Genomic DNA, 24,675 nt, shown 5'->3' with positions numbered 1-24,675 from the left:
TATCGGATTAAAATTCATTACAAGGTATTCCTTCATGCTATAGCAAAATTGATTCATCCATCACAACAAATAAATGACCGTTATTGAATCTGCCACTCCTTCAAATAAATGGCAAAGTGTATGTTGAAAGAATAAGTTCATAAAATTATAAATTAGTTTTGGTTTGTTTCCATTTTTAAAAAAGATTTTTTAAAAGATTAAAGTTATAATAATTCTTTTTTAATTGATGTTCAAGTTTTGTTGCAAAACAAAAAAAGTATGTAAAAACTTTTTTTTAATATAATAATAACTGTCTGTTTACCACTACAAAACTTTTTATTTTTTTCATATTTTACTCGTGTAGTAAATTCATATTGACATTTTTCAACATTTCTTAATTATTTAACAGTTTTTAGGACTATTTTTTTATTGAAAAAGGGCTTACTGGTAAATTAATTACCCAGTAAATTTGAATCCTAGAACAACAAATTAAACAAAGGACAAGCACTCTAGATTGCATAAATTACTATATTATGACCAAATCCTTCCTGAACTTTCCATTAAGATAGCTCGTAGGAGAAATTATAGGATCAGAAGGCTTTCGCGGAAATTTTTTCACCATGTCAAAGTAAGTGGGTTTAAGTGCTTTGACATCTTTAAAGCAATTCTACTACTACGTCATAAGACAAGCACCTTTAAACACTTTTTGATAAAATCAAGTCTTTGCTTTATGTTTAACTAACAACCGGAACTGTAAATATTTGCCAACTGAAAATATATTTCATTATCCATTTGTCATACTTTAGAGATCAATGACTGAAACAGGAGGCCTAAATCACGTGATTTATTTCGTTGAATTCCGTGTTTTTTTTTTTAAATTGATAGTTTGAAATTTATACCAGTCGTTTAGGTGTATATTAGAGTGTAGCATGATTGAAAGAAAAATCTAAACATAAAATTGTAGGCCATATTTTTCTTAGATAAGAGCACACTCTTTCACAAAAAGACACCTTGTATCTAACAAAGTAGATTTGACGCTAATGTGACATATTCTTGGCAACGATATAAGGCATGTTTATTGGACAAACGACAGAGATTCTACAAATAGCGATTAGCACGTGTGGAATTTCGTCTATTCAATTTTGAGAAAAAAGTTATTTAAAAAAATATAAACATCTAATTTCATTTAATAATTTGTTTACATTAAAAAATGTGTTTGATGTTGTTTTTAAACAAGATTACATAATTTTTTTAAAACATCAAATACCTACTTTTAAATTGGGTTATTTTACATTATGCTAACTACAAAAAGTTCATTTTAATTGCTTCAAAAATGTTCGTGTTTTTAGCGGCCAAATTCAGACGTCTTTTTTGAAGAATTTTAAAGATGATTTCATCATAATTCTTGCTTGCGTGATCTGCTTATGAAAGGTTTGCTAATATATAATTCGCAACCGAAAGTATTAGGTAAATAAATTTGAGTGCAAAATATACAGCTTTCAAACTGAATTTATTTCGTCCAAACATATTTAATGCCATTCGTAAATTTACGGAAAATTGCCATCACTTAATTTCATTTTGTTTAACTTTTTTAGATAAGAACAAAAATAATCACTAGATAGTATTGATTTATTCTGTTAAGATACTTGTCAAAGTGTATTATTTAGTATTCACATCAAACTTCACATTGTGTAATGTGAAGCCAGCTAGACTTGATACCAATATCATACTATTATAATACAGGGTCGCTAAAAATACCTACAGTTAAATATTATAGAAACTATTCATTAAAACTTATTGAAATTTGGAATATGTTTAAAAGTATTTAAATTCCATCGCCTCAGATGTTTATCTTGTTCTGGGAATACAAAGGTAACTTGTTTTTTTTAATCTCAAGAAAGGTGAAATTTGATATTTTTAAGAAGAGCATTTTTCTTTGAGTTCTTTAATGTAATAGATGCATACTTTATTTGAAAAAAGAATATCGATCTAACTAAATTTTGAAAAATGTAAAATTTTTTAGCCTTGGAAATGTCGTCTTTATCTATCGTTAGCTTTTTGCCGCCTGAATTTTGACCAAAAATAGGTAAACTGTTTCCCAAATTTCAACTTGGTCTGCTAATCCGTTCTAAAAATATTTAACTGTATCCATACTTTTTAGCAACCGGTATAATAATATTAAATTATAATATCTATTAAATTCTTGAAACAAACTAACTAAAATTGATAACTCTGTGTGTTTGTGACCCCATTTCAATTTATTATAATTAATAAACTGAGTTTCAGCGTTCTTTGTTGAGTCTCAAATTCCGATATTTTGACCAGATGTAATTGTATCTCTTAGATATATTACGTCGGGGTGGACAACAAATGTAGGAAACCACTATACATAAAATATACGCATTGACATATTTTTGCATTTTGTAGACTTTTAACATTACAAGTGTAAAATATTCTTGAAGTGTCAATAACTATTACCTACCAAAAATTTCAACACTTTATTTTTCTGCAATTTTTTATATTTGAGTGGTTGGAATTCCACGAATTTGAATTGTGAGGATATACTCGTAGTGTATTTACATATTCAGCAAAGATTCAATAAAATAAATCCGGACACAGCGTCTAGGTAATAAAATAGATTCTAGAAGAACTCAACTGAAAGCAGGAGTATTGAAATATATCAAAATGTACCATAGAGCTCTTCTCTCATGTTGCATTTACAATAATGTGCTTTAAAAGTTGAATTTCTTGAGCATGCAATGTCTGTTAAAAACTATTATTTATTATCTACAAACCTAACTAATGATATAATTTAACAATTGTACTTAGTTAATTAACTTGCAGGAACATGACTGATGTTTGTATTTCATGCTCTTACGAACATAAAAAATTTAATTATTAGATAATTCTCAAGAATCTATTAATAAGTTTTTGCAAAAATGTTAAATGTTTTAAACCAACAGTTACATTTTTAATACTTTTGTGTTTTTGTAGGTTGCATTTATTTGTGTATAACATTTACATTTTACTTATTGATTCATTTTTTATTAAATTTTTTAGCATTGGGTAAAATCTATAGTTTCGAAACCGTGGAAGAAATAAAGTAGGTCATTTGATAAAAAAATGCTTTTTGTGTTTTATACAACTTGAGAAAGTATGATAAAAAATTCAATATTTTTGGCCAAAATTCGTTTCTTACAAACACTTGTTTTATTTTTTATTAAAAGTATTTTTTTTTAATTAAAAACAAATAGTAACAGTGTTCGTTTATACGGAATGTTAAAAAGGCATTTAATTTAAATCAAATACGTCAAACAAAGGTAGGCATGAAACACATTAATCTGTGTTAATTTTTTATACCGTAATTAGCTTAAAGTTTGACATTATTTAGCTGGGACACTCGGCATACGTAATACTGACATAACAGCCAACGTAACTTTGTTGGTTGTGATTATCCGAAATTTTACTTTTTGCCTATTTGTTATACTTTTAGAAAGTTTAATTTTCAGAGAATTTAATAATCCATTGTTTCAGACACAAGCACACCTGCTTCCTGAAACAATCAAAGATATTAATCTGTTGTTGAGCTAGAAAATTTGTTATAAGCGAAATTGACGTGGATATTTTCTTCGTATAGGCACAGATGAAATTCTTATCTGACACTTATTGAAATATATATACGAAAGCAGAAAGGTGGAAGCTTTCAATCACACAAGAATGTGCCTAAGATGTAAATCTACTCATTAAATGATTTTTTTTTGATTAAATTATCAACTTAAAGCAAAATTGAAAACAAATCTATTATGAGTACATTTTGAGTAAACACTTTTTTGGATTATTGTATTTACAAATATAAATATCACAAAATTATGTTTGTTTAAAAAAAATGCAAAAATGGTGGATGCGCCGGGCTAATAATATTTAAAACCATTCTAATTCTTAATTTTAAACAAACTTAAACATTTATATTTTTAGTTAAACAGTTATAACAACTATAATAGTTTTATAAAAAAAGCGCTCAATAATAATAGTTATTTATTATACAAGACGATAAAGAAATTGTTTACCTACGAGTGAAAAGGTCAAGTTTACGAGTGACGAAATCACGAGTGGACTTTTTTCACGAGTAGATAAACAATCTTTATCCTTGTGTATAATATTTCGTTTTATTTTGTACTCACCTACCAGAATTTCTTGTGTCTGGCTGATGGAGTCTGGTCAAAGTGGAGTAGATAAAAATAACTTTAGTTCACTAGACGATAAAAGACTACTTTATCTAGTGAAATTAGTTGATAAAACTACTCTTTACCATTGAGTACAAAATAAACACATTTTAAAACCAAGATTATTAACCGTGGAATTACGAATTAGTCACAATTTCTTTTTGAACTTACATTTTACAATTCGCATTTTTTATTATAAAATAGATTTTTTTAATTAATCAACAGAATATTTGTGTTACTTAACAAAACATCACAGCGTTTGCCTAATTAACAATCAAACCTTGACAACAACAAAATTTTGCTTGCATTATCGTTACTCTATCGGAAAATAAATTACGATTGTGACAAGTGCAGCAAGCTGTAGAGCTAATGAGCGAAAAATGCTGCGCCATTCCACCTGTTTAATTAAATTTGTGTTGTAGAAAAACGTTTCTGTCAAACTGATGATGAATCACATAAAACGAAAGAGAAAACTGTGAAAATCTGTTTTAGTCTTGTTATTTTATTTTTCTGTGGTGACAAACAAATTATTATCTTTTTTAGACCAAGTTACAAAAATATTTTATTAGCAGTTTTCGTCAACGCTTCCGATTAGAATAAACCATCCTTAATTTTCTATTAAACTTTTCTTAAGCTGACATCTTTAAATTGCAAAACTTTTACTTTTGTAGCAAAGAGTGAAAACTTTCAACGAAATGTTAATTGTGTTCTTTCAAAGAATGTTTCTTTCATTGGATCAAATTTAGTGTACAAACAAATTCGTTGCACGTATCTGATGTCAACAGACGAATATTAATTTACTGACTTTGATTCGATTTCTGAATTTTCATCTATTGACACCAAGGGATATTTTTTGCAAGAAAATTTTGTTATTTTTGAAGTATACGAGTTTCCTTGTAAATGTTATACAATTTAATTTCAACAAATGTAATTTTGATTATTTTACGCAAATATACCAGTAGGTACAACAAAATAAAAATAAATTCGTAATAAATAATGCAAGCAATACTGCACCTGGGCATTTTATATTTAGTTTATTTTACAATATTGAAATATTAAAAATATTTGAAAAATGTAAAACGCATTTACTTTTTGCATTATCATGAATTCAGCATCTTTAATGAATGCAAATCGCAATGACATGTAGCAATCAATAAACTTACACAATAAATTTATATCAAAAGTTCGTTTCAAACTTTTCTAGAGTCACTTAAAGATTTCGATAATTTAGACTCGAGCTTTTAATCGAAAAAATTTTAAAATGGGTCCAACATAAATTACTTACCAACAATCACTGCAAATTAAACGGAAAAAACTAATTATAGTAGTTAAAAAATAGCGTCTTTATACTCTAATTATCAAGTCCTAATTTTGAAGATATCAATTACTGAAAATTATTTTATTTTTTGATCTGACATTTTATATTAATTTGTTATCAGCCATCACTACTGTAATAATATGCTCGTGCTAAAATAAATAAATCTTGTATATTGTTATGATATACTCGTACAAGGTTTTATCTTCATTTACTCAAAGTTGAGAAAATTAGATTTTACACCTTCTTATTTTAATATCAACATATTAATTAGATTGATATATAATGGCTATGCAGTACAAAATTTCTATCTACACTTAAATGCAACTATTGATAAATACGTTCTACTTAAATGTAAATTTTTATCTTCCTATCCGCAATATGTTAGTAGCAAAATTATCAATCTTCACATATAAGTGTTCTTGTGAAGACTATTCATGTTTTTTTAAATTTGCGTCGGCAGTGTAAAGACGCTGTTAAACTTGCTTTTGACAACTATTTAGCAAACATCAAATTTGTGTTGAACCAAAGAAATTTTCCAATTTCATCAAGAATAAGACACCAAAATCAAATTTTTTTGCTAATGAAACATATTGATAATAATATGCTGTTTGATCTAAAATCGGTCAGTGATAAAATCGAATTTCAGTTCAAAAATAAAAATTAATTTGATCATCATTACCTTAGTGCCAAAGAAGTAGACTTTGTTTTTCGAAACTTGGATGTAAGCAAAGATCTTGGTACTGATGAATTGATTTACTCCTTCTTTTTAGAAATAGTTATTATGTCTTGACCTGATCCCTTCATATTTTATTAATTTATCTCTACACTTGGAAGTTTTTGCAACCACATGGCATTATAATTCCGATTTATAAGTCTACTTTAAAGAATAAGATTGTAAACTATCGGCCAATCTCTATTTTGTCTATAATTAATAGGGTGTGAAATCTTTCTCAGTTCAAAATTCCCTCTTCTATTTTTTTCCAAAGCCATTCAACTGCTACTAATTTATTTTTCTACGTGGATTTTATATGAAACGCTTTTTTTTCAACCTAGTGTAGCACTTTTCGAAACAACAAACTTGCAATTTCCTACTAATTAACTTTTGTCGATTTATTATTCACTTGTAGCAAATTTTTACAAATTGCTTAATTATGTTACTTTAAATTTAATTAGTTAATTGGACAAAGTCTTCTTTGACACGAATTTAAATGAGGGCGTGGCTTACCTACTTAATAAAAAAGAGGTAAAACCAAAGGAACCGCGCTAAAAAATTATTATAATTAAAACAATTTAATTAAAAGCATAATTGGTATTATAAAATGCATTTAATAAAAACGTCGTAAATTAAATTATGTAAAAAGCGCAACGACAAACATTTAAAGGTAAAAACGTAATGTTATTGCAAAACGATTTTTACATTAGCATAATGTTTTTGTAATAAGAAAAATGCATACAGCATCCGGTGTTTACCAGTGTTCTATAAATGACTTTATGGTAATCAGTTTGCAATATAATGCAGCGACCCATATTTGTAATCTAAGCGTCATACTGCCATTATTCACTTCAAAAAAATCTTTATTTTAAGCACCCTAAACATATTTTTGTCTAATTACTGTCATACTTCCCATTTCCTAGATTTAGATATAACAGTTTTTAGTTCCAAATCCTTTGTGTCCACGCAAGATAGCCATCGTTTCAAAGACTTAAAAAGGGTCGAGCTTGATAAATTTCAGGAAGGGTGTAGTCGAACACACTGTTAACTTCTAAATTCGTTTCCGCATATTTTAACGGAAACCCAGAGAATTCTAATAAAGTCTTTGTAAAATTTCACTTGTTTGCAGAAGGTCAAATGATAAATATATGTTGTTTAATTGGCTTTTTTTATTTCATGTCACTTTGAGGGTTACGCTACACTTGGAAGAAGATGGAATATTTTCCTTTGAGAGTCATTCAAAAAAATCTAATCACATAAATCAAATGAATTTTAGATGCACGGTTTCTGGTACTTTAAAACACGCGAGATAAATATTTAGTGTTTTTTGTAAAAATAACAATAATTAATATCGTATGTGAGTGTGTCATTATTTGTTTCTTTTATTTTTCTAGTGCTTTAGTGAGCGTCACGGGAAATAAATTTAGTACTTTACTTTTTTGGTTACTTTTTTCATTTTTCAGGAATTGTTTCATAAAAAATTAATCGTGTTTTTTATAACATTTTATACCAGGGAAATATGTAATTACACCCGATTTATCTATCTCTTGTGGCATTTTTAAATCGCAAATGAGCTTTAGTTTACGCATTTAATTTTCTTTTTTACCTTAACAAGAAAACATTAAACCTTTTATTCATGTTTTAACATAAATACGTAAACATTGCTTTGTGGAAAATCTGTCTTTAAGCGGTTTGTTGATTTTAGATTTTACAAAAAGTGATTTTTGAGGTAATATGCTTGCTTTAAAAAACGCACTAAATAAACAAAAATTAAAAAATTATGTAACATAACGAGAATTGTTTGTTTAATTTTTTTATAATCGAATGGAGCAGATTAATCAATGTACCTACCTACATAAAAACCGTTTTGAAAATATGGGCTAAAAATAAAATAAATGATAGAGATGTGACTAGACATACGATATCAAGGTAAGATGGATGACCACATGGAAACGACCTACCTGAAAAAAATGCACAACATACATATAGAAACTTGAAAAACTGTAGTAACATTATTTCTAATTTTTAAAAATTTTTATTACAGTAAAATAAATAATTCAAAAAACATAAAAAATTTACAAAACTTTTAACAAAAAGAGAAACTACGTAGATTGTTTCGTTTTTGCATCATCGATCCATTTTTATTCAACAAGTTAAAAGAAACACACCCGCCATCGCATATATTTCTATTTCCTTGTGTGAATTACCATTCAGTAAGTTTATCCAAAAATCTAGAAGTTTTAATGAAAAAATCAAACATACCTTATCGAATGTTTCAATCCTGCAATAATTGACACAAGATCAGACTTTTTACGTGAAACACGTCACGAGGGAAAAATCAAACATAGTTTCACTCGAGTGAATTTCAGCTCTCGCAAAATTCAGTTTCACGGCATGCAGGCTTTCAGGATACTGAAGGAAAGTGCTCTTCCATTCAAAAGTTGGCTGACATGCGCTTTTTATCGATGATACATTTGATGGTGGAATAATTTAATTTTTTCTCAATATTTCTGTTTACTTCATTGAATAAAGAGACTTAATTGTAATTCGGTATATTGCCTCACGATTTCATGAAAGAAAGTTAATGTAATTATGTTGTCGTTAGTTTACTACTAGTAAGGCGCCTTCCAGCGCACAACACGTTTTAAAAATTTTAGATTTAAAAATGGGAATTATTTCAAGGATTTAACAAAGTAACATTTTTTACGTACCAGCCCAAATTTTAAAGATTCTGCCCTGTTTTTAAGAAATATAAAATTTAATTTCGGCAAAAAATATCCACCTTTGAAAAAACAGTTACAATTTAAGGATTTTACTCCGTTTTTAAAGCATGTAAAAAAGCCTTCGACTCATGAGCCTCGGCTGCGATTTCAAGACATTTCGATCTCTTTTTTAAGTTTGTACTATATGGGTCAGTTCACCACATAACTTATTTCATCTCTTACTACTCTGTTTTTAGATACGGGGTAAGGTAAAAGATAACAGAAACATGAAAAAAAAGTGTTAAAAAAATTTTAACTGGAAAATTTTAAAGTTATGAAAGTTTAAATTTTTCATTTTAACTTTTTTGAATAATTTTCCAATTTTTTTTGCTACAGGCTATTATCGAGCGATCAAGATAATTTGTAATCAAGTCATCCTTGGATCCGAAAACGTATGTCTGTAAAATGTCATGTAAAATGTCGAAAGGTAAAGTGGCATTATCAAAAAGGTGATGATTATAATACCTAAATTTATTCTTCAAAAAAAAAACGGTCCTACTCGTGGGCGAATAATTCCAGCCCATTTCGACGTTTTACCTTTTGACTTGTCATTTTAGTTGACGTTTCATGTGCAGTTAGTTCAAAAATAGACATATGTTTTCGGATGCAAAAAAGACTCTATTACAAATTATCTTGGTCGCTCGATATAAGAGGAAATAAGGAAGCTGTATCCTAAATTGTGACTTAGTTTAATGTTATTTATAGCTCTTATTGACAAAATTGTTTTACCTTTACTAAATAATTGTAAAAAAACATATGCAAGATCATCAGTAACATTAAATAGACATAAAAAATTCAAATGTCAAAAATAAATAAAAATTTGTGTTCTTGGTATTTTATCTTACTTGAAATTTATCTCTGGGCTGCAAGTTTCGACATACACTGTAAAAAAATTCTGCGAATCAAAAATTTCTGTTTTCATTTTTTTAAATTATGTAACTGTAATTTTTTTTTCTATGAATTTTTGTTCTATGAAGCATTTTTATGTTTCGTTTCTCTTAAACTGCAGATACACTACTATGTGCTATGTTCAGCGAAATAAAATCCCCAGTGTATATTTTTAAACATTTTTTAGTACTTAATAAAAACTAGTATTCAAAAATGCCCTGTCTCACGAACCCACTCGTTACGCTTATGGCCAAACTCTACGTGTGAGATCGTGCTGTACTCGTTTGAAATGATCCCTAACATCATGCCTTTTTTGTGAAATTGCAACATTTCTAGCTGAAAAATTGTTATTTTTTCTAAAATATTGATATTATTTGATAGCCGCTGCGGAAACTGCTTGAAAAATGATAAAACTTTTACACCTATTTTACACATCAGTCCTACCATGTGGTCGTACCATATCACTCTCATTTAGTGTTTTGAAGAATTCCTGAAAGTCGTATCCAAGATAAACACTTTCAGTGTGCATTACATATTTTTAAAAAATAAAATTTGATAAATTGCTGACTGCATTTTTTTGTAAATGACATCTAAGTTTGTTAAAAAATTAAATTAGCTTTCTAAGCGGGACGATCCATAAAATCAACTAGTTCTTCTACCGGAAAGCATTTATCCTCTTATTAAGAGAATTCGTAAAGTTCAGACTATTGATTCAAAATAGTTGATACTGCGTCGTGATTTTTTCTCAAAATTTCTATTTATTTCAATGAATAAAGAAACTTAATTGTAATTCGGAATATTGCCTCAGCTTGATGTTTTTCACAAAATCAAGTTAATTTAATTATGTTGTCGCTAGTTTTGAATCCAAATTAACCCTCAACGACGTACATCTACTATAACGTTTTAACACATACCTTAAACTTTAAACGGAAATTCATTCAGTGAGGTATGTGAACGTTTTATTACCCAATCGTCATTTTAATTTTGTTAGAAGGGGGTTGATAGCCTTGTAAATAAATTATTAATTACTACAATTAAATCTGACAAAAGTAATTACCAAAAATTACGGAAAAGCAGTGTATTTGAAGATACTTCTTTGTACAACTATAATAGGTAGGTACTTACTGTACAAATATTTTATTAGTTCAGCTTTAAAGTTAAAGAATTTGATTAAGAATTGCCAAAAAACTTGTGGAAACAAAAACAAAAAATACCTTAAAAAGATTGAAGGTGTAGGGTTTCACAAAAATAAAAAAATACGTGGTATTCAGTTGTTGTCATTTATTTCTTTCTCCTCGGTAAGAACGAAGGATGAAAGTTTGCCAAAGATCGTGCAGCTATTCGTTGTGACAAATATTGCCTAGTCAGGAAATTGGATATAAAAATATCTTAGTGTTAAAATGTTAATAAATGTCTATAGTTCAAGTTCAAATTAATTTAACATTAATAACAATTAATAATAATAATGATTGGTTACTTTAAATTACGCTTACTCGGAAGAAATCATTCAATAGTTGCAGCATAGGATAGTCAATACCGAAGTTACATTTGAAAAACTTGAATTGTTGAAATAATGAATATTTATTAATTTTTTACCAATTAAAGAAACGTATTTCTAAAACATCCATCTGTTAAATGCGAAAGCGAAAATTTGAGTTAATTAACACTCAAAATGCAAATGGAAGTAATTTTGTTACAAAGTTACATAATTTATTGTAACTAATTTAAAAACAAATGTTCACGTATTTTACAACAAATAAAATTTCTAACTCCCAACTGTAAAATTTAAAGTTGTTTAAAATGAGAAAAAGTTTTATTAGCAAACATTTTTTCAACACCACTTCAAGCTTTTTAAAACTCTGACGAAAGTGGAAAAGTTCTTGTTATCATATTATCATTTCAAACATCCAAAAACATACAAGAGTCACATCGATTTACCAATATGAGCCTTCTTCGTCATGTGCGTGAGTGAATGAACCAATTCAGAAGAAGAAATCCGGAAAACGCTTTTAAGAGTGTCATAAAAAAAATAACTGCGAAACACGACCTAAACAAATACGTATTTAGAATGAGAAATACACTATTATTTTTGTGAAATAAAAATCTACTGTAATTCTTTTTCCACACAAAGTATTATGAGTATTATGACTTTAAAAATATTGGTTGCAAATCTTACACTAGTTAGCGTTAGTTATGCAGAACTCAAAACATTTTTTTGTTTTTTTTTTGTATTTGGCGATGTGGTGATATCTGTTGCAATTTTGTTTTTTTAAATTAGAATAATGACAGTTTGTGGTGGTAAATCAAATAATGTTTTAATCACAGCCACTCCATTTGTTAGTACATAATAAAAAATAATAAAAAAGCCTCAGCTGTTACTGACACTGAATTAAATTTTATTTGCTTTAAGCTGGATTACACACGAAATCTTTTTAATGAAATTTTTATTTTACTTAGCTTAGTTAAATACTGATATATGGTTTTCATTAATTATTTTCATGTTATACCTACGTATTTTGATTAGCAAAGAAATATTCTTAAAGATGAAGTTTCAAAGTAATTAATTTCTTTGAGCTGAATTAAATTTCTCACTCTTCTAACTCTTCTGTTTTGTTTTATCAAAGTTTTTAAATTTTACACAAACCTAAATCAAACTTTATACTACGGATACCTAAAGATAGTATATAGTTCTCCGTACTTTATACTAAATACATAATGTAATTAAAAGAGTCAAACAACAATTATTTATTTATTAGATTTTTTTATTACATGGAGTAAATCGTTCTTTTTTTCTGCTCTATAGGGCAGAACTAGTGCAAATCACATTATGAAAACAGAGCCTTTTATGATAAAAATTTTGCAAATAATATTAAAATATTAACTACAAATGCAACAGATGCAGCTTGCTTAAAGGAACACACTGGTTCCATCAACAATTTTCGACGAGAATTGGAGATACATTAGTTCCGCTCTAATAAGAGAACGAAGTATGTATACTTAATTATTTATCTGTTTGCTTCAAGTTTTTCTAAATTAAGTTACAGTTGTTTCTTTTGCACTTTGAAACACGATCTGATGAACACAAGTATAATAAAAAAATATCTGCAAAATATGATTTCTCAACTTTGCTAAAAATACATCATTTTATTCATTTTGATTTTTGTCGGAGTTTTCAAACGTTTTAAACTTATTGTATTTGCATATACTTATTTACTTTTAATTGACTGGTGAATGTACTCAAAGAAAATTAAATTTAAAATGATATTACAAGTAGATGAAAACATTAAATTATAATAAACATTTTTACATGCTTATAAAATGTTGGGTAATAGCAAGTAATTACTTTTGCTACTTGTATAAAAAATTTCTTTTACAAATTCTTGGAATTTCATTATACCAAAAGTCCAAATATAGCTAATAAATATTTGCCAAGGACAAGAACAATTATATTAAAACTTTCTCATTACGCTAAGTTTCTGTGGGTGAAACAAGAAAGTTAAGCAATACTTTTCATAAATATGGATTCCTTTATTTGCATATTAATATAACAATTTTATTGTACGCTTGGAATCTAGCAACTGCCTGTATTGTATTTTACAATCGCATAAACATGTAGAACACAAATTTAGTACAGACTTTGTGATATTCAACCTCTTCAAAGTGTAAAGTTTAATACCTATTATCATGTTGCTAAAATTGGGTTTAGATTGGACAAATCAGGATAAATCCCGGATAGAAACAGTCATTTTTCGTGAGATGGGGATTGTAGTAACAACGACCCTCGCATTAATTCTCAACAAAACATAAGGCATATTTGTCCCGGGAATTAATTTGAGTGGAAAGTAGAAGCCTTACAAATTACGAGTATGAGATATCACCGAAAATTTACCGTAAAAATTATCTGTGCTTGGACATGAATATAATAATTGTAATAAGCTTGCCTCAGATGCACTCACATCGTATGCTTATTATTCTTATCCTCTTGAGAACAATTTAAACACAAAGAGAAGATAGTTACGTGAAAAGTTATATTTGAAAGTTTCATGAAAAGGAAAATATAAAAATGCAAAATTAAAAAGAACACACACATATTATGATCAAAATATAGAAATGTTTACTACACAAAACAATGGGTAATTAGAGAGATTTAGGTTTTATTTTCTGACCTATTTTTATATCGACCTAAATTGAGTTTCGAGTTTCGATTCAAATACAAATTCACTAGAAATTAAGCAACTAACGAAAAAATAGAACCGTGTAAAATAAATCAGAAAGATAACGTAAGTAGTCGAACATTTCTTATTTTACATCCTTTTTGTAAGCCGGTCACGTAAAGCAGCTTGCCAGCAAGCTTTTAACTTTAAAAGTATAGTCACCTTACACGTCTCCTAAACCAAACTATTTTTCAATTGTTAAAGGTCAAAAAACTCAATCCGATAAAATACACATCGAGAGTGAAATGTTTAGAACAAAACAAATATCACACACAAAGTCAATGGCCTAACAAGCTTCTGTATACTTAATCTTAATGAGACGAGAGAGTAAACAGAGCTTGTCACCAGTAACGAATCCACGAGACTTCCTTTCAAGATTTCAAGAAAGCTTTTTAGCAAAACTGGAAACATTAATTTGGTTCTAAGTTTTCAAACCGTTTTATTTTGCTTTTCGTTGATCATTTGCTCCCTGTTAGGCACTTATTTAACAAATGCAATATTTCAAATTATTGAATGAACGACAAGAGGAGTTATTTAAAGCGTCACACTTGTGTCGTTTACGTAACAAAATAAAGAGTGTTTTATTAAAAAAAAAAAATAGAAAAGCGGATTATCTCATCCTTGTTTAACAAAACCATTTAAGATTAATTGCACAAAGCATTATAAACTTAGACAGTCACCTCATATTTGTTATTTAGGTTCGGCAATTATCACAATAGTACGTTTAATCTCTCGGGAGTTATCTGTTTGATAAATTTCTGCCTTTGTATAAAAGATGGAAGCGTTATATACCACTATAAAAACCATATTGCCTATAATTTACCCGAAACGATGTAATAAATGATCCGCCAGCTTATAACGTAGTATCTCTGATAAAATAAACAAACTCTGCTCAGAATATATATTTTCTGAAGTGAAGGACATTCACCCTAAAGGAGAACCAATAACATGATAAAAAAGTCTATGTATAAAATGTATGAGAGAATAACATAAAGAGGATTTTAAAAATAAAATCTTTTACACCCTGACAAAATAGAGATTTATTTTTGAAGTAGGTAAGAATACAATAATGCATTTCTTACAAGTTTGAATCATTGAAATTTGATAATAGTCGTATAATATTTAAAAAGCATCCTCTTTGTGCTATTTAATATTTAATGAATTTGGTATTTCAAGAAAAAATAAAGAGTTAAATTTTATTTTGTTTACTAGTAAATAAAGTAAAGTAAAATAAAATTTAATTGCAAAATTAAATTTTTGTAATAGTCGTCAATGTTGTGTCAGAAATTTTTTACAATACTCAATGACACCCTGCGCTGATGTCACTGACGATGCATTTTTCTAAAAAGCCAAAGAAACGTAGTCAAAAATCCTTTAATTACTTATAGATTTTAAACATGAATAAAGTAAAACTAACCAATCTTGAAACAATTAACTGAACTAAATCATGAATTAAACAGAGAAGTTTAGATGCAAACATTTGACTCCCACGGGTTAGCCTTTAGGCAGGCTATAAACTGAGGTCATTTACCTGGCGCCTCCACCATTTGTCATCATCATCGTCAAAGTCACGTCCTTTTATTTCAAGTTTCAGCAATGGAAGAGATAAACCGGTCACAATATTCTCGTCTTTGTTTCCATTTACCTTTCAGAAATCAATAAAGCGGCGGTAACTACACCTACAGAAAACAAATTTTCAGCAGTTTTAATTTCACAGGAGATTGGGCTTTTGTATTTATACTCCGTAAGCTGCTTAACTGACAAAATGGCACGTTAGAGTCACAAGATGTCACCAAAAAATCCTCAACCATTTTTTAACTAAATGTATCTATTTGGCTTATAATAAACAAATTGCGTTGTCATTACAATAATGTATTATTACATAAGTAGTTTTCGGTATTTACTGTCTCTGATATAAACAAAATTATTAAAAACTATACAGGATGTCCCAGCGAGTTGAAAAAGTCGAACTAACTTTTAAATGGTAACATTAAAAAAATTATATATCACATTGATAGATACTAATCTAATCCATCACTTAAAATGATTTCCAATTATTTATACAGCGTGTTTCAAAAATAAGTTACAATACAAACTTGTGTTTTTTTAAATGAAACACCAAATGTTTCTTAGCGTTTTTGGATGTAGGTTTTTATGACAACGTTTTTAAGCTAAACTTTTATTGGTCGATTTTGCTTAGTTTTAAAAATAAGACGGTTTTTTTTGACAAAATATCTAGAAATATTTTTTTACAACCGCAAAGAAGAAGGCTATAAGGTTGTAACATTTTTTTAGTGTGTTGCATTTGCAATGATAAAAAAATGAAGGCGTTTGTTAAAAGTTACATAACTTACAAAATTTAAATGAAGTACCGTATTTACTGTTTTTCCATTTAAAAAATGATTAAATTGTTTTTCTAAAATTATTTACTTTTAGGTAACTAAAATAACTAAAAAGATATTTAACCTTAAGCATTAAATCAAATAAATAAAATTTTTTCAGTAGCACAGTTGCACAAGAGATGGAAGAACTACACTTAATAATCACATTTGTGTTAAACTGAATCCACTATTCTTTATTTTTACCATAACATAATTTCAATTTCAGTATTTATAACGACTTTTACAATCTCTGGATAAATCAACGAATAAGCGATCCGTGGTATAATTACTATGGTTGCTACAGGGTGTTTCACACAACTTTACGAGGCTTGCGTCTAATGTCCGCACCCAAATATACAAAATTTACAAAACACTAGATACAAAAAATTCACATTTAATTATTTAATATTTGGAACCCATGACAGTAGCAACACCCTGTATAGTATCAACAATGCTCAGATATTGATAAGCATTGTTGCTACAATTAATATTGAATGTTAAATATGTATTTTCTCAAAGAAACATACGGTGTTTCATTTGGAAAACACATGTATCGTAACTTATTTTTGGAACATGCTATATAGTTGAAAATAATTTTAGGTGATGTACTAGATTAGTATCTATCAATGTCCTATACAATTAATACAATGAAACCGGAAATTGAGTAGATGTATCCGATTTTCGTAATTACTAGTTTAAAAGGTATGTTCTCACAAGTAATCATTCCAAATTTTATAATACTTGGTCAAATGATTCCAAAGTTATTACAAAAAAAATAAATTTCCATACCCACATTCCGAGGGCTATAAAATTCTTATAAATAGAGATCGGACACGAGTTATTATTTAAATTAACATCATTTTATAGGTCATTTTTGAGGTTCAAATATTGCTTCATATTTATGAATAATCCTGTATTAATAGCTAATTTGTTTACTACACCTTTTTTTTATTTAAATTATCAGTTCTAGGTTCAAATATTGCTTCATATTTATGAATAACCCTGTATTAATAGCTAATTTGTTTACTAGACCTTTTTTTATTTAAAATACCAGTTGGGCCCTAAAATTTGAATCACTTTACTCCGCAAGTAACTTATGCAACCAATAAAACAATTTTCTATTTATGATTTTTTTTATTGTTTTAAAAATTTTGCGTTTATTAACAATAAAACAAAATATAATAAATTTCAGTAAAGTTCAAAATAATTTTAATGTTAATATTGTGCCAAAAGACAAAGAAAATTTCAGACTTTTTCCTTCTTAACAGCTGACAGCTCCTGTCAAAATAAAAGTCAAAAATGGCGGCGGTAATATTTACGGGTGCACAATTATTAAGTGAGTACCTAATGTTTAATGTTTAATTAAATAATTGTATAGAAAATATCTATTTTAATTTTGTTTTAAACGGATTTTGTAAATCATGCGAAATAATTTCGAAAAATGTATTACATAACATAACCTCAACTGTATGTTTCAGAACAACAGGGCGGTTTTATAGGAATCGCCTACGTAAGAGCTGCTAATTACAGCACCGAGAGCAAAGCATACAACTTATCAGCATTAAAACGGGGCACTGGAGGCAGATCGAGTTTCAATGGAATAGTAGCGACAGTTTTTGGTTGCGGGGGTTTTATAGGACGATATGTTTGCAACAGGCTTGGAAAAACAGGAAGCCAGGTAAAATCTCATACTGAACCCAAGCAATGTTACCAAATAAAAAATTTTAGTTAATTTTGCCCTACAGAGGCGATCCCTACGATGTAATGCGTTTGAAAGTATGTGGGGATTTGGGACAAGTGTATTTTCATCCATTCGATTTAAGAGATGAAGAGTCAATTGAAAAAGTCTGCCGTTATTCAAATGTGGTCATAAATTTGATTGGACGGGATTGGGAAACGAGAAACTTTAGTTTTGATGATGTTCATGTGAAGGGTGCAAGACTTTTAGCAAAAGTTGCCAAAAGGTCAGGTGTTGAGAGATTTATTCATTTATCTGCTTTGAATGCTGAAGAGAGGCCCGAAGCAGTTATCTTGAAAGGTGGTTCGAAATTTTTAGCCAGTAAATGGAGGGGGGAGCAAGCAGTTATGGAGGAGTTTCCAGAGGCCACTATTTTCAGGCCCGCGGACGTGTATGGACAGGAAGACAGATTTCTGAAGTATTTCCGACTTAAATCGTTTGTTTTATTTTTAATAACAATACTTTTTTCTGTTTACTTTAGGTATTACGCACACATTTGGAGACGCCAAGCTACCTACCTACCCTTGTGGAAGAAAGGCGAAGAAACAATCAAACAGCCGGTATTTGTCAGCGACTTGGCGTCTGGAATAATGGCCGCTTTAAAAGATTCTGATACCGCTGGAAAAGTCTATCAAGCTGTGGGGTACTTATTTTGAATTTTTTGTAAAACTGTTATATTATGCAATATTTTTGCAGTCCAAAACAGTACTACCTCTCCGAGCTTGTGGACTGGTTTTACAGGGTGATGCGTAAAGACAAAGATTGGGGATATTATCGGTACGACATGCGTTATGACCCATTCTTCCAAATGAGAATCACGTTGACTGAAAAACTGCGGGTTGGTTTTCCTATTGGAAATTTACACTGGGAACGTGTTGAAAGAGAACATGTCACAGATGTTGTTCACAGTGAAGTTCCAACACTTGAAGATTTAGGTGTCGCTTTGACTCACATGGAAGATCAAGTCCCGTGGGAGTTGAAACCTTACACGTACGGATTGTACCAAGGAATTGATGTGGAGGAACCCTACTCCACACCAGCGCCACCTACTCCTGTAGCTTAAATTATTGTGTATATTCAATCAGAAAAGAAACTAATTATTGTATAAATTAAATCATGAGCAGGTGTTATTTAAAGAATAAGATTCTTTTTATTAAAAACGATAAATTTGCATATCACTCTTCAGAATTCCTTCTGTTTCTTGCTGTTCTTTTGCTGTTTTTTGTCTTTTTAGGTAAAGAATCTTCCCCCGAGTCGTCATCACTATCAGACTGCACTTTTCTCGCCCTTTTAGCTCTGTTGTTTTTTTTTCTTGCTGACTTTGTAACCGTTGGTGGTTTAGCGGGTTGTCCGTTTTCGTTTATTTCGAAAACGGACGCAATACAGTTCTCTAACTCCGTAACAATCGGCTAAAATGAAGAAAACATCAATTCCGTTGGCATATCAAATTTTTTGCTTACCCTTAAATCAGCTCTGCCGGCTTTTGTCTTATTGCATTCATTCAATATTTGTTTAAAGATCGAGTAAATTTCTTTATCAGTCAAATTGTGCCGATAACAGGGGAACATATCTCGTAATTTTCTCAAAGCTTTGTCGTTATAATTAACTAAAGACAGGCAGTAAGTTATGTTTCGGTTGAGTCTAAAGTTTTCATCTGGCGTGTATTTGTGACAAAAACGGTCGACCAAGTTTTCCAACCGTTTAGGCGCGTCCACCAAATCGAACAAATATCTGCAATTTCAAACAATTTTAACAAATATTTCACTAGAAAAAGATTTTTACGAAAAACTGTATCTACATAGGGCAAACTCAAATAAACAATACTCACTTCAAAACATATCTTAGTTCTTCTTCACTGATCTCCTCTTGTTTGACCAAATAAGTGAAGATATCGGGAATGATATTAACGAGATTATTGTTATCTTTTTGAGCAATTTTTTTAAAAAAGGTCTGACATATTTCATTAACTTCCGGATCCGGGTCGATCAAGCAAGCCGCCATCTCCGATATGCGGCTGGATGCTCTGATCATGTTTCTCAGGATTAAATTTGATAGTGAGAAAAATGCTTTTTTCCTCACTTCAACTAGGCGATCTTTCAACATTTCGTAAAGTCGTGGACTCCACGGATCGACGATATTCGGAAATCTCGTCAATAAATCGACGCAGTGGAGCAAAATCGTGGATTTGATATCGGAATAATTCGTTTTTGCCAGAATCGTAAATAACAACTGAATGTTGGCAGAGCAAAAGCTACTCGAAACCAACATGTACCTGTAAAATTTTCTACTGTTATAAGTTTGCTTAATATTACATACATATTTAAATGTGTAGAAAGATAATTAGCCAGCTTTGATGCTAAAAGTGCGAAACTAGATCACACTATTCACTTTTTACTCAATTACCTCATAAGAGCTGTTACTGCAACCATCTGCAATAAAATATTGCTGTAAAAATCCGGCCTTTGACAGATCTTCAATATGAAAGCAGCATATTGGCCTAAAACACCTTTCGTGGAGACCACATCATTTTCTAAAACCGAAATGATGTATTCCGTGTCGACATCTTCAGCATCGGCTCCCATTAAAATACTTCCATTCTAAAACATTTTTGTGTAATTCTTAAAAAAAAAAAGAAAAACGAAATATTACCAGACTAGATTCGCTTGTAGCACTAGTGTCGAGTAGTGAACTTTGTCTTTTAACTTTCCTAGTGTTTTTTTTGTTGGACTTTTTGCGCTCTTCTCTTAGAAAGTTTCTTCTTTTCAATTCTCGGTGCACGCTGTTATCCAAATACTCCAAAAATTTCACGGCTACACATCCCAACAATTCAAGCAATCTAATAATTAAAACCAATTCTTTTGAACGCTTTCTGAATCGTTGATCGATTTCTTTAAGCATTTTCTCGAGAATTTCCATCGGTTTAGAACACAGTCGGAAAATAAAATCAATACCCGCTTGCATAGCCTCCGAATAATACGGTAAATTTTTGAAAAAATTCTCGATTAAAGTATCTGATAACTGTTGAAATATTTCATCTGTTTGTTTGATTCTGAATGGTGTATTTTTACTTTGTATATCAATTTTATCTAAACCCGCAACCGCCAAGAGACGACATGAGCTTGCCAAAAACAACATATCGTCCTTATGGATATCGCTGAATGCGATTTTTGAAACAACATTGATGTTTTTTGATATTATCGTGCTTCTACCCATCGCAGCCATTCGGAGTAATTCGGCCGCTGCTCGAGCATCATCATCGGAGACTTGTTCACGTTGAGTGTAGAATTGCCAACATCTATCGATGACGGCGTTGTCCAAAATACCTTTAGAAGTCCATTCCGAGACAACACTTTGGAAGTCATCCAAACTGTCATAGGTTAAAGCCCTCATCAGTGCAAAAAGACGGTTCAAAATGGTCGTAGTGTGCTCGCTACAAAACCGGTTATTATAATTTAAGCATATTTAAAAAACGTAAAATTAAGAACTTTTATTTTACACATATTTTTTTCGTAATAGTAATAAGATACTATACTTACGCCATACTCCTAGTATCAGTCACCAAATATATAGTTTTGAATGCCTCAATGACTGCAGTTTTACGGTCTTGTTCATTACAACGCATCATCTTTAACATTTCTGAAATAAAACAATCATTGTTAAATGTTCAAGCAAATAAATCAGTTTACCTAAAATCCCCTCGGACGCATTGTCAATTTGAAAATGATAGGCCGTAATAAAAAAATTAATGGCTTCATTAGAATCACTCATCGTTTGTGAAAAAAGCAGTGTTTTCATTGGTTCAATGGCCGAATAAGCTACTCTTAAAAAGTCCACCGTGTCTTCAAAATATTTAATGACACCTTCCAGAGTTTTAATTTTTTGAACATCTTCTTCTTTCATCCCGGCTCCAGTTTGTAATTCTGTCACAAATTTAACAGTGTTGATATAAAATGAATGCAGAAGAGTCATGTAGAGTTTGACTCGATCTTCGTTCGATTTTAACACATTTCGACATTCGGCAATGTTGTTTTTGAACCGGTGGCACAATTGGAAAGCTTCAGCGTACTTTTTCTCATGCAAGAGAGACTGAAGATGTTCCACATCCTGTTCAGTTTCAATCACTGGTGCTCGTTCAGTCCCCTCATCCTCATCGTCACCTTCTTCATCCTCATCGTCTATTCTCTTCAACTCTTCCTCCACCACTTTTAATACATCATTTTCTATCTCCGCCCATTCAGTTTCCAACTGTTGTACTTTCATCAAAAGCTGTTCTTTGTAAGCTGATTCCATCTTGCTCAACAATTCCCTTTTTTTAGCCAACTGTTCTTCAGCTTTCGTCAATTGAAGCTACAAGTTTTCATTATGAATCAAACTCATCACAACAATAAAACAATTACGTTTGCTCCGAATGGATTGTGTTCCAAAAAAGTCGTAACACAGTTGACTGCACATTTCCTAACCGCTGCTGATTTATCCAACAAATGTTTAATAACTTTACTCAAAACCTCATTTTGAAAGGCCAAAGGTATAGCATTCTCCTTCTGAAGTTTGGCCAAATGTTGTATAACTTTGGCTCGAATTACGGCCGAATTGTCCAAAATGTGTTCAATTAAAGTATCAAAACATTCATCGCGTGATTCCTTTTCCTGGTCGCTTAAATTGTGTTTTGTTAAAACGTTCAGAATGATTTCAGTTATGACGTTCAAAACGGCTTGACGGAGAGGAACTGACTGAAATGATTTGGATTAATTTTAGCAAAAAGTAAGTACAGAGAAAATACGTCGTGTGCTAGATATCGATTGAGATTTTCCAATTCGGGAAGAATTAAATTGGGGACTACCATAGCCAACTCTGTGAGAAAAATGGAACAACAACGAGTGCCTTGAACATCTTGAATCGTTTCGTCCGCTTGCCATTCGGTTGCCTCCTTTACGAGATGGTGGACCAATAATTGACAATTAAACTGTTCAATTATCATTTTGATGCCTTCGGGAACACAGTGCACCACGTGTTCGTACGTACATATATTTCTTATCATTCGCGCAACAAATGTCTCACCGTAATTGTACGATTTTACTAGATTACCAAATATTCCAAAAATATCCATTACCACCTGTTTCTCCTGCTTTATAGAAGGATTTTGTAAAAGAACAAAACACAATTCGCTCAACAAACCGATATAATCATGTTCTACAATCGGTGGTTCCCAGAGGGTATTTATCGGTCTTTGGATTATATTATTCAATGCGTTCAAAATTTCGGATTTATTTATTCCGGAGTTGTCACTTTTATTCTCCTTTTTACCTTTACCGAGCAAGTCGCCTTGTTTTTTTTTACTTTTTTCTTCTAAATTTAAAACGAATTGAACGAAAATGTAGGTCAGCATCTTTAGGGTGTTGACCATTTTCAATTTTGATTCTTCACTTAAGTTTTCTGGATCTTCGAGTAAGAAGAGAATCGTGTTGTTGAGCTCTTTGACCGCTTTAAGTAAACTGTTGAAGGCTTTCTGAATTATGTCCAAACGTACTTTACTGTCTTGATGTAAAATAGAGTAATAGGTATCGAAATTGTCCAAAATGAAGTATGGGCCTTCTTCGCGAAGACTTGTGTGGGCCTCTGTGACAAAAATTCGCAATTAAAAACTGACAATTACGATTTTCACTAAAACTGTAAGTTTTAAGAACAATTTGGCTTTATTTTTGTGATAAAGTTGAATTGTGATAAATTTTGATTTTTTGGATATTTTATAACTTCGTCACTTAGAAAACAACTTCTAAGGTTAGTCAGTTTCCAGTTTGTAAAAACGTTTGCATTGTTCAAAAACCAAACTATTGGTCGTAGATTGAGTTTCTGTAACCAAATCCATGGTTTGTCAAAGTTTTACCTTCTAGTTTTTTGACGATTTCAGATGGAACCACAACATGTTTCACTGAGTAGTTTCTACCACTCACGTCCAGAAGATCTGCTCGATCAGTGGGGATCGAAAAAAGCATCCCGTTCATTTTTTATCTAAAAACAAACATAATTATTAATTAATCATTTCAGTAATAATGAAACTTACTTAATAAGTAAAAATAGATTTAGGCACACTTACTACAGTTCACTAATACACTTTAAACAATTACAGGAGAAATAAAAACGTCTTTTAAAGAACACAATAAAAACATCCAAACACGACAGGGAAAACACAAATGACGGTTTAAAAATCATACAGCCAGGTTGCCGGATGTCGTTTCCGTTTAGTAGATATGTCTAAAAATGACTTTCAGGTAAAAAAAAAACATAGTTTTTTGAATTATTTTACTAAATTAAAAACAGCAGTTGTTTGGTATGACCCAAATAATTTTATAATTGATAATAAATATGCATTTTTTTAAATTGTCAATTTGGCAACAAGGTTAGAGTATTTGAATTTGAAAAACGGACGACGACGTAAAATTTCAAATGTTGTTGGTTTTAG

General features: G+C 30.2%; 2 protein-coding genes across 4 annotated transcripts; one reads left to right on the top strand and one right to left on the bottom strand.

Moving 5' to 3' along the window:
- Positions 1–17,707: 17,707 nt before the first annotated feature.
- On the top strand, positions 17,708–19,388 carry LOC123005654 (NADH dehydrogenase [ubiquinone] 1 alpha subcomplex subunit 9, mitochondrial). Its single transcript, XM_044399497.1, has 5 exons — positions 17,708–17,813; positions 17,956–18,155; positions 18,206–18,633; positions 18,697–18,858; positions 18,912–19,388. The coding sequence occupies exons 1-5, from the start codon at positions 17,777–17,779 to the stop codon at positions 19,276–19,278; spliced, it is 1,194 nt and encodes a 397-aa protein (XP_044255432.1). The 5' UTR covers positions 17,708–17,776; the 3' UTR covers positions 19,279–19,388.
- LOC123005653 (condensin complex subunit 1) lies at positions 19,343–24,413 on the bottom strand. Of its 3 annotated transcripts, none has more exons than XM_044399495.1 (11): positions 24,310–24,413; positions 24,100–24,224; positions 22,996–23,831; positions 22,613–22,945; positions 21,902–22,562; positions 21,752–21,851; positions 20,865–21,645; positions 20,619–20,812; positions 20,044–20,487; positions 19,676–19,946; positions 19,343–19,624 (listed from the first exon to the last, which is right to left on the bottom strand). In XM_044399495.1, the coding sequence occupies exons 2-11, from the start codon at positions 24,215–24,217 to the stop codon at positions 19,391–19,393; spliced, it is 3,972 nt and encodes a 1,323-aa protein (XP_044255430.1). In that variant the 5' UTR covers positions 24,218–24,224; positions 24,310–24,413; the 3' UTR covers positions 19,343–19,390. The 3 variants fall into 3 exon arrangements, with proteins under 3 accessions (XP_044255430.1, XP_044255428.1, XP_044255431.1); XM_044399493.1 differs by having other exon boundaries at positions 24,277–24,411; XM_044399496.1 differs by lacking the exons at positions 24,100–24,224; positions 24,310–24,413 and having other exon boundaries at positions 22,996–23,337; positions 23,391–23,553.
- Positions 24,414–24,675: the final 262 nt, after the last annotated feature.

Source organism: Tribolium madens, unplaced genomic scaffold (assembly GCF_015345945.1).
Source record: "Tribolium madens isolate multiple individuals breed KSU strain unplaced genomic scaffold, Tmad_KSU_1.1 Scaffold_20;HRSCAF=117;Tcas5.2_LG4, whole genome shotgun sequence".
Classification (NCBI taxonomy): Eukaryota; Metazoa; Arthropoda; class Insecta; order Coleoptera; family Tenebrionidae; genus Tribolium; species Tribolium madens.
This window is presented reverse-complemented; position numbering and strand designations above follow the sequence as displayed.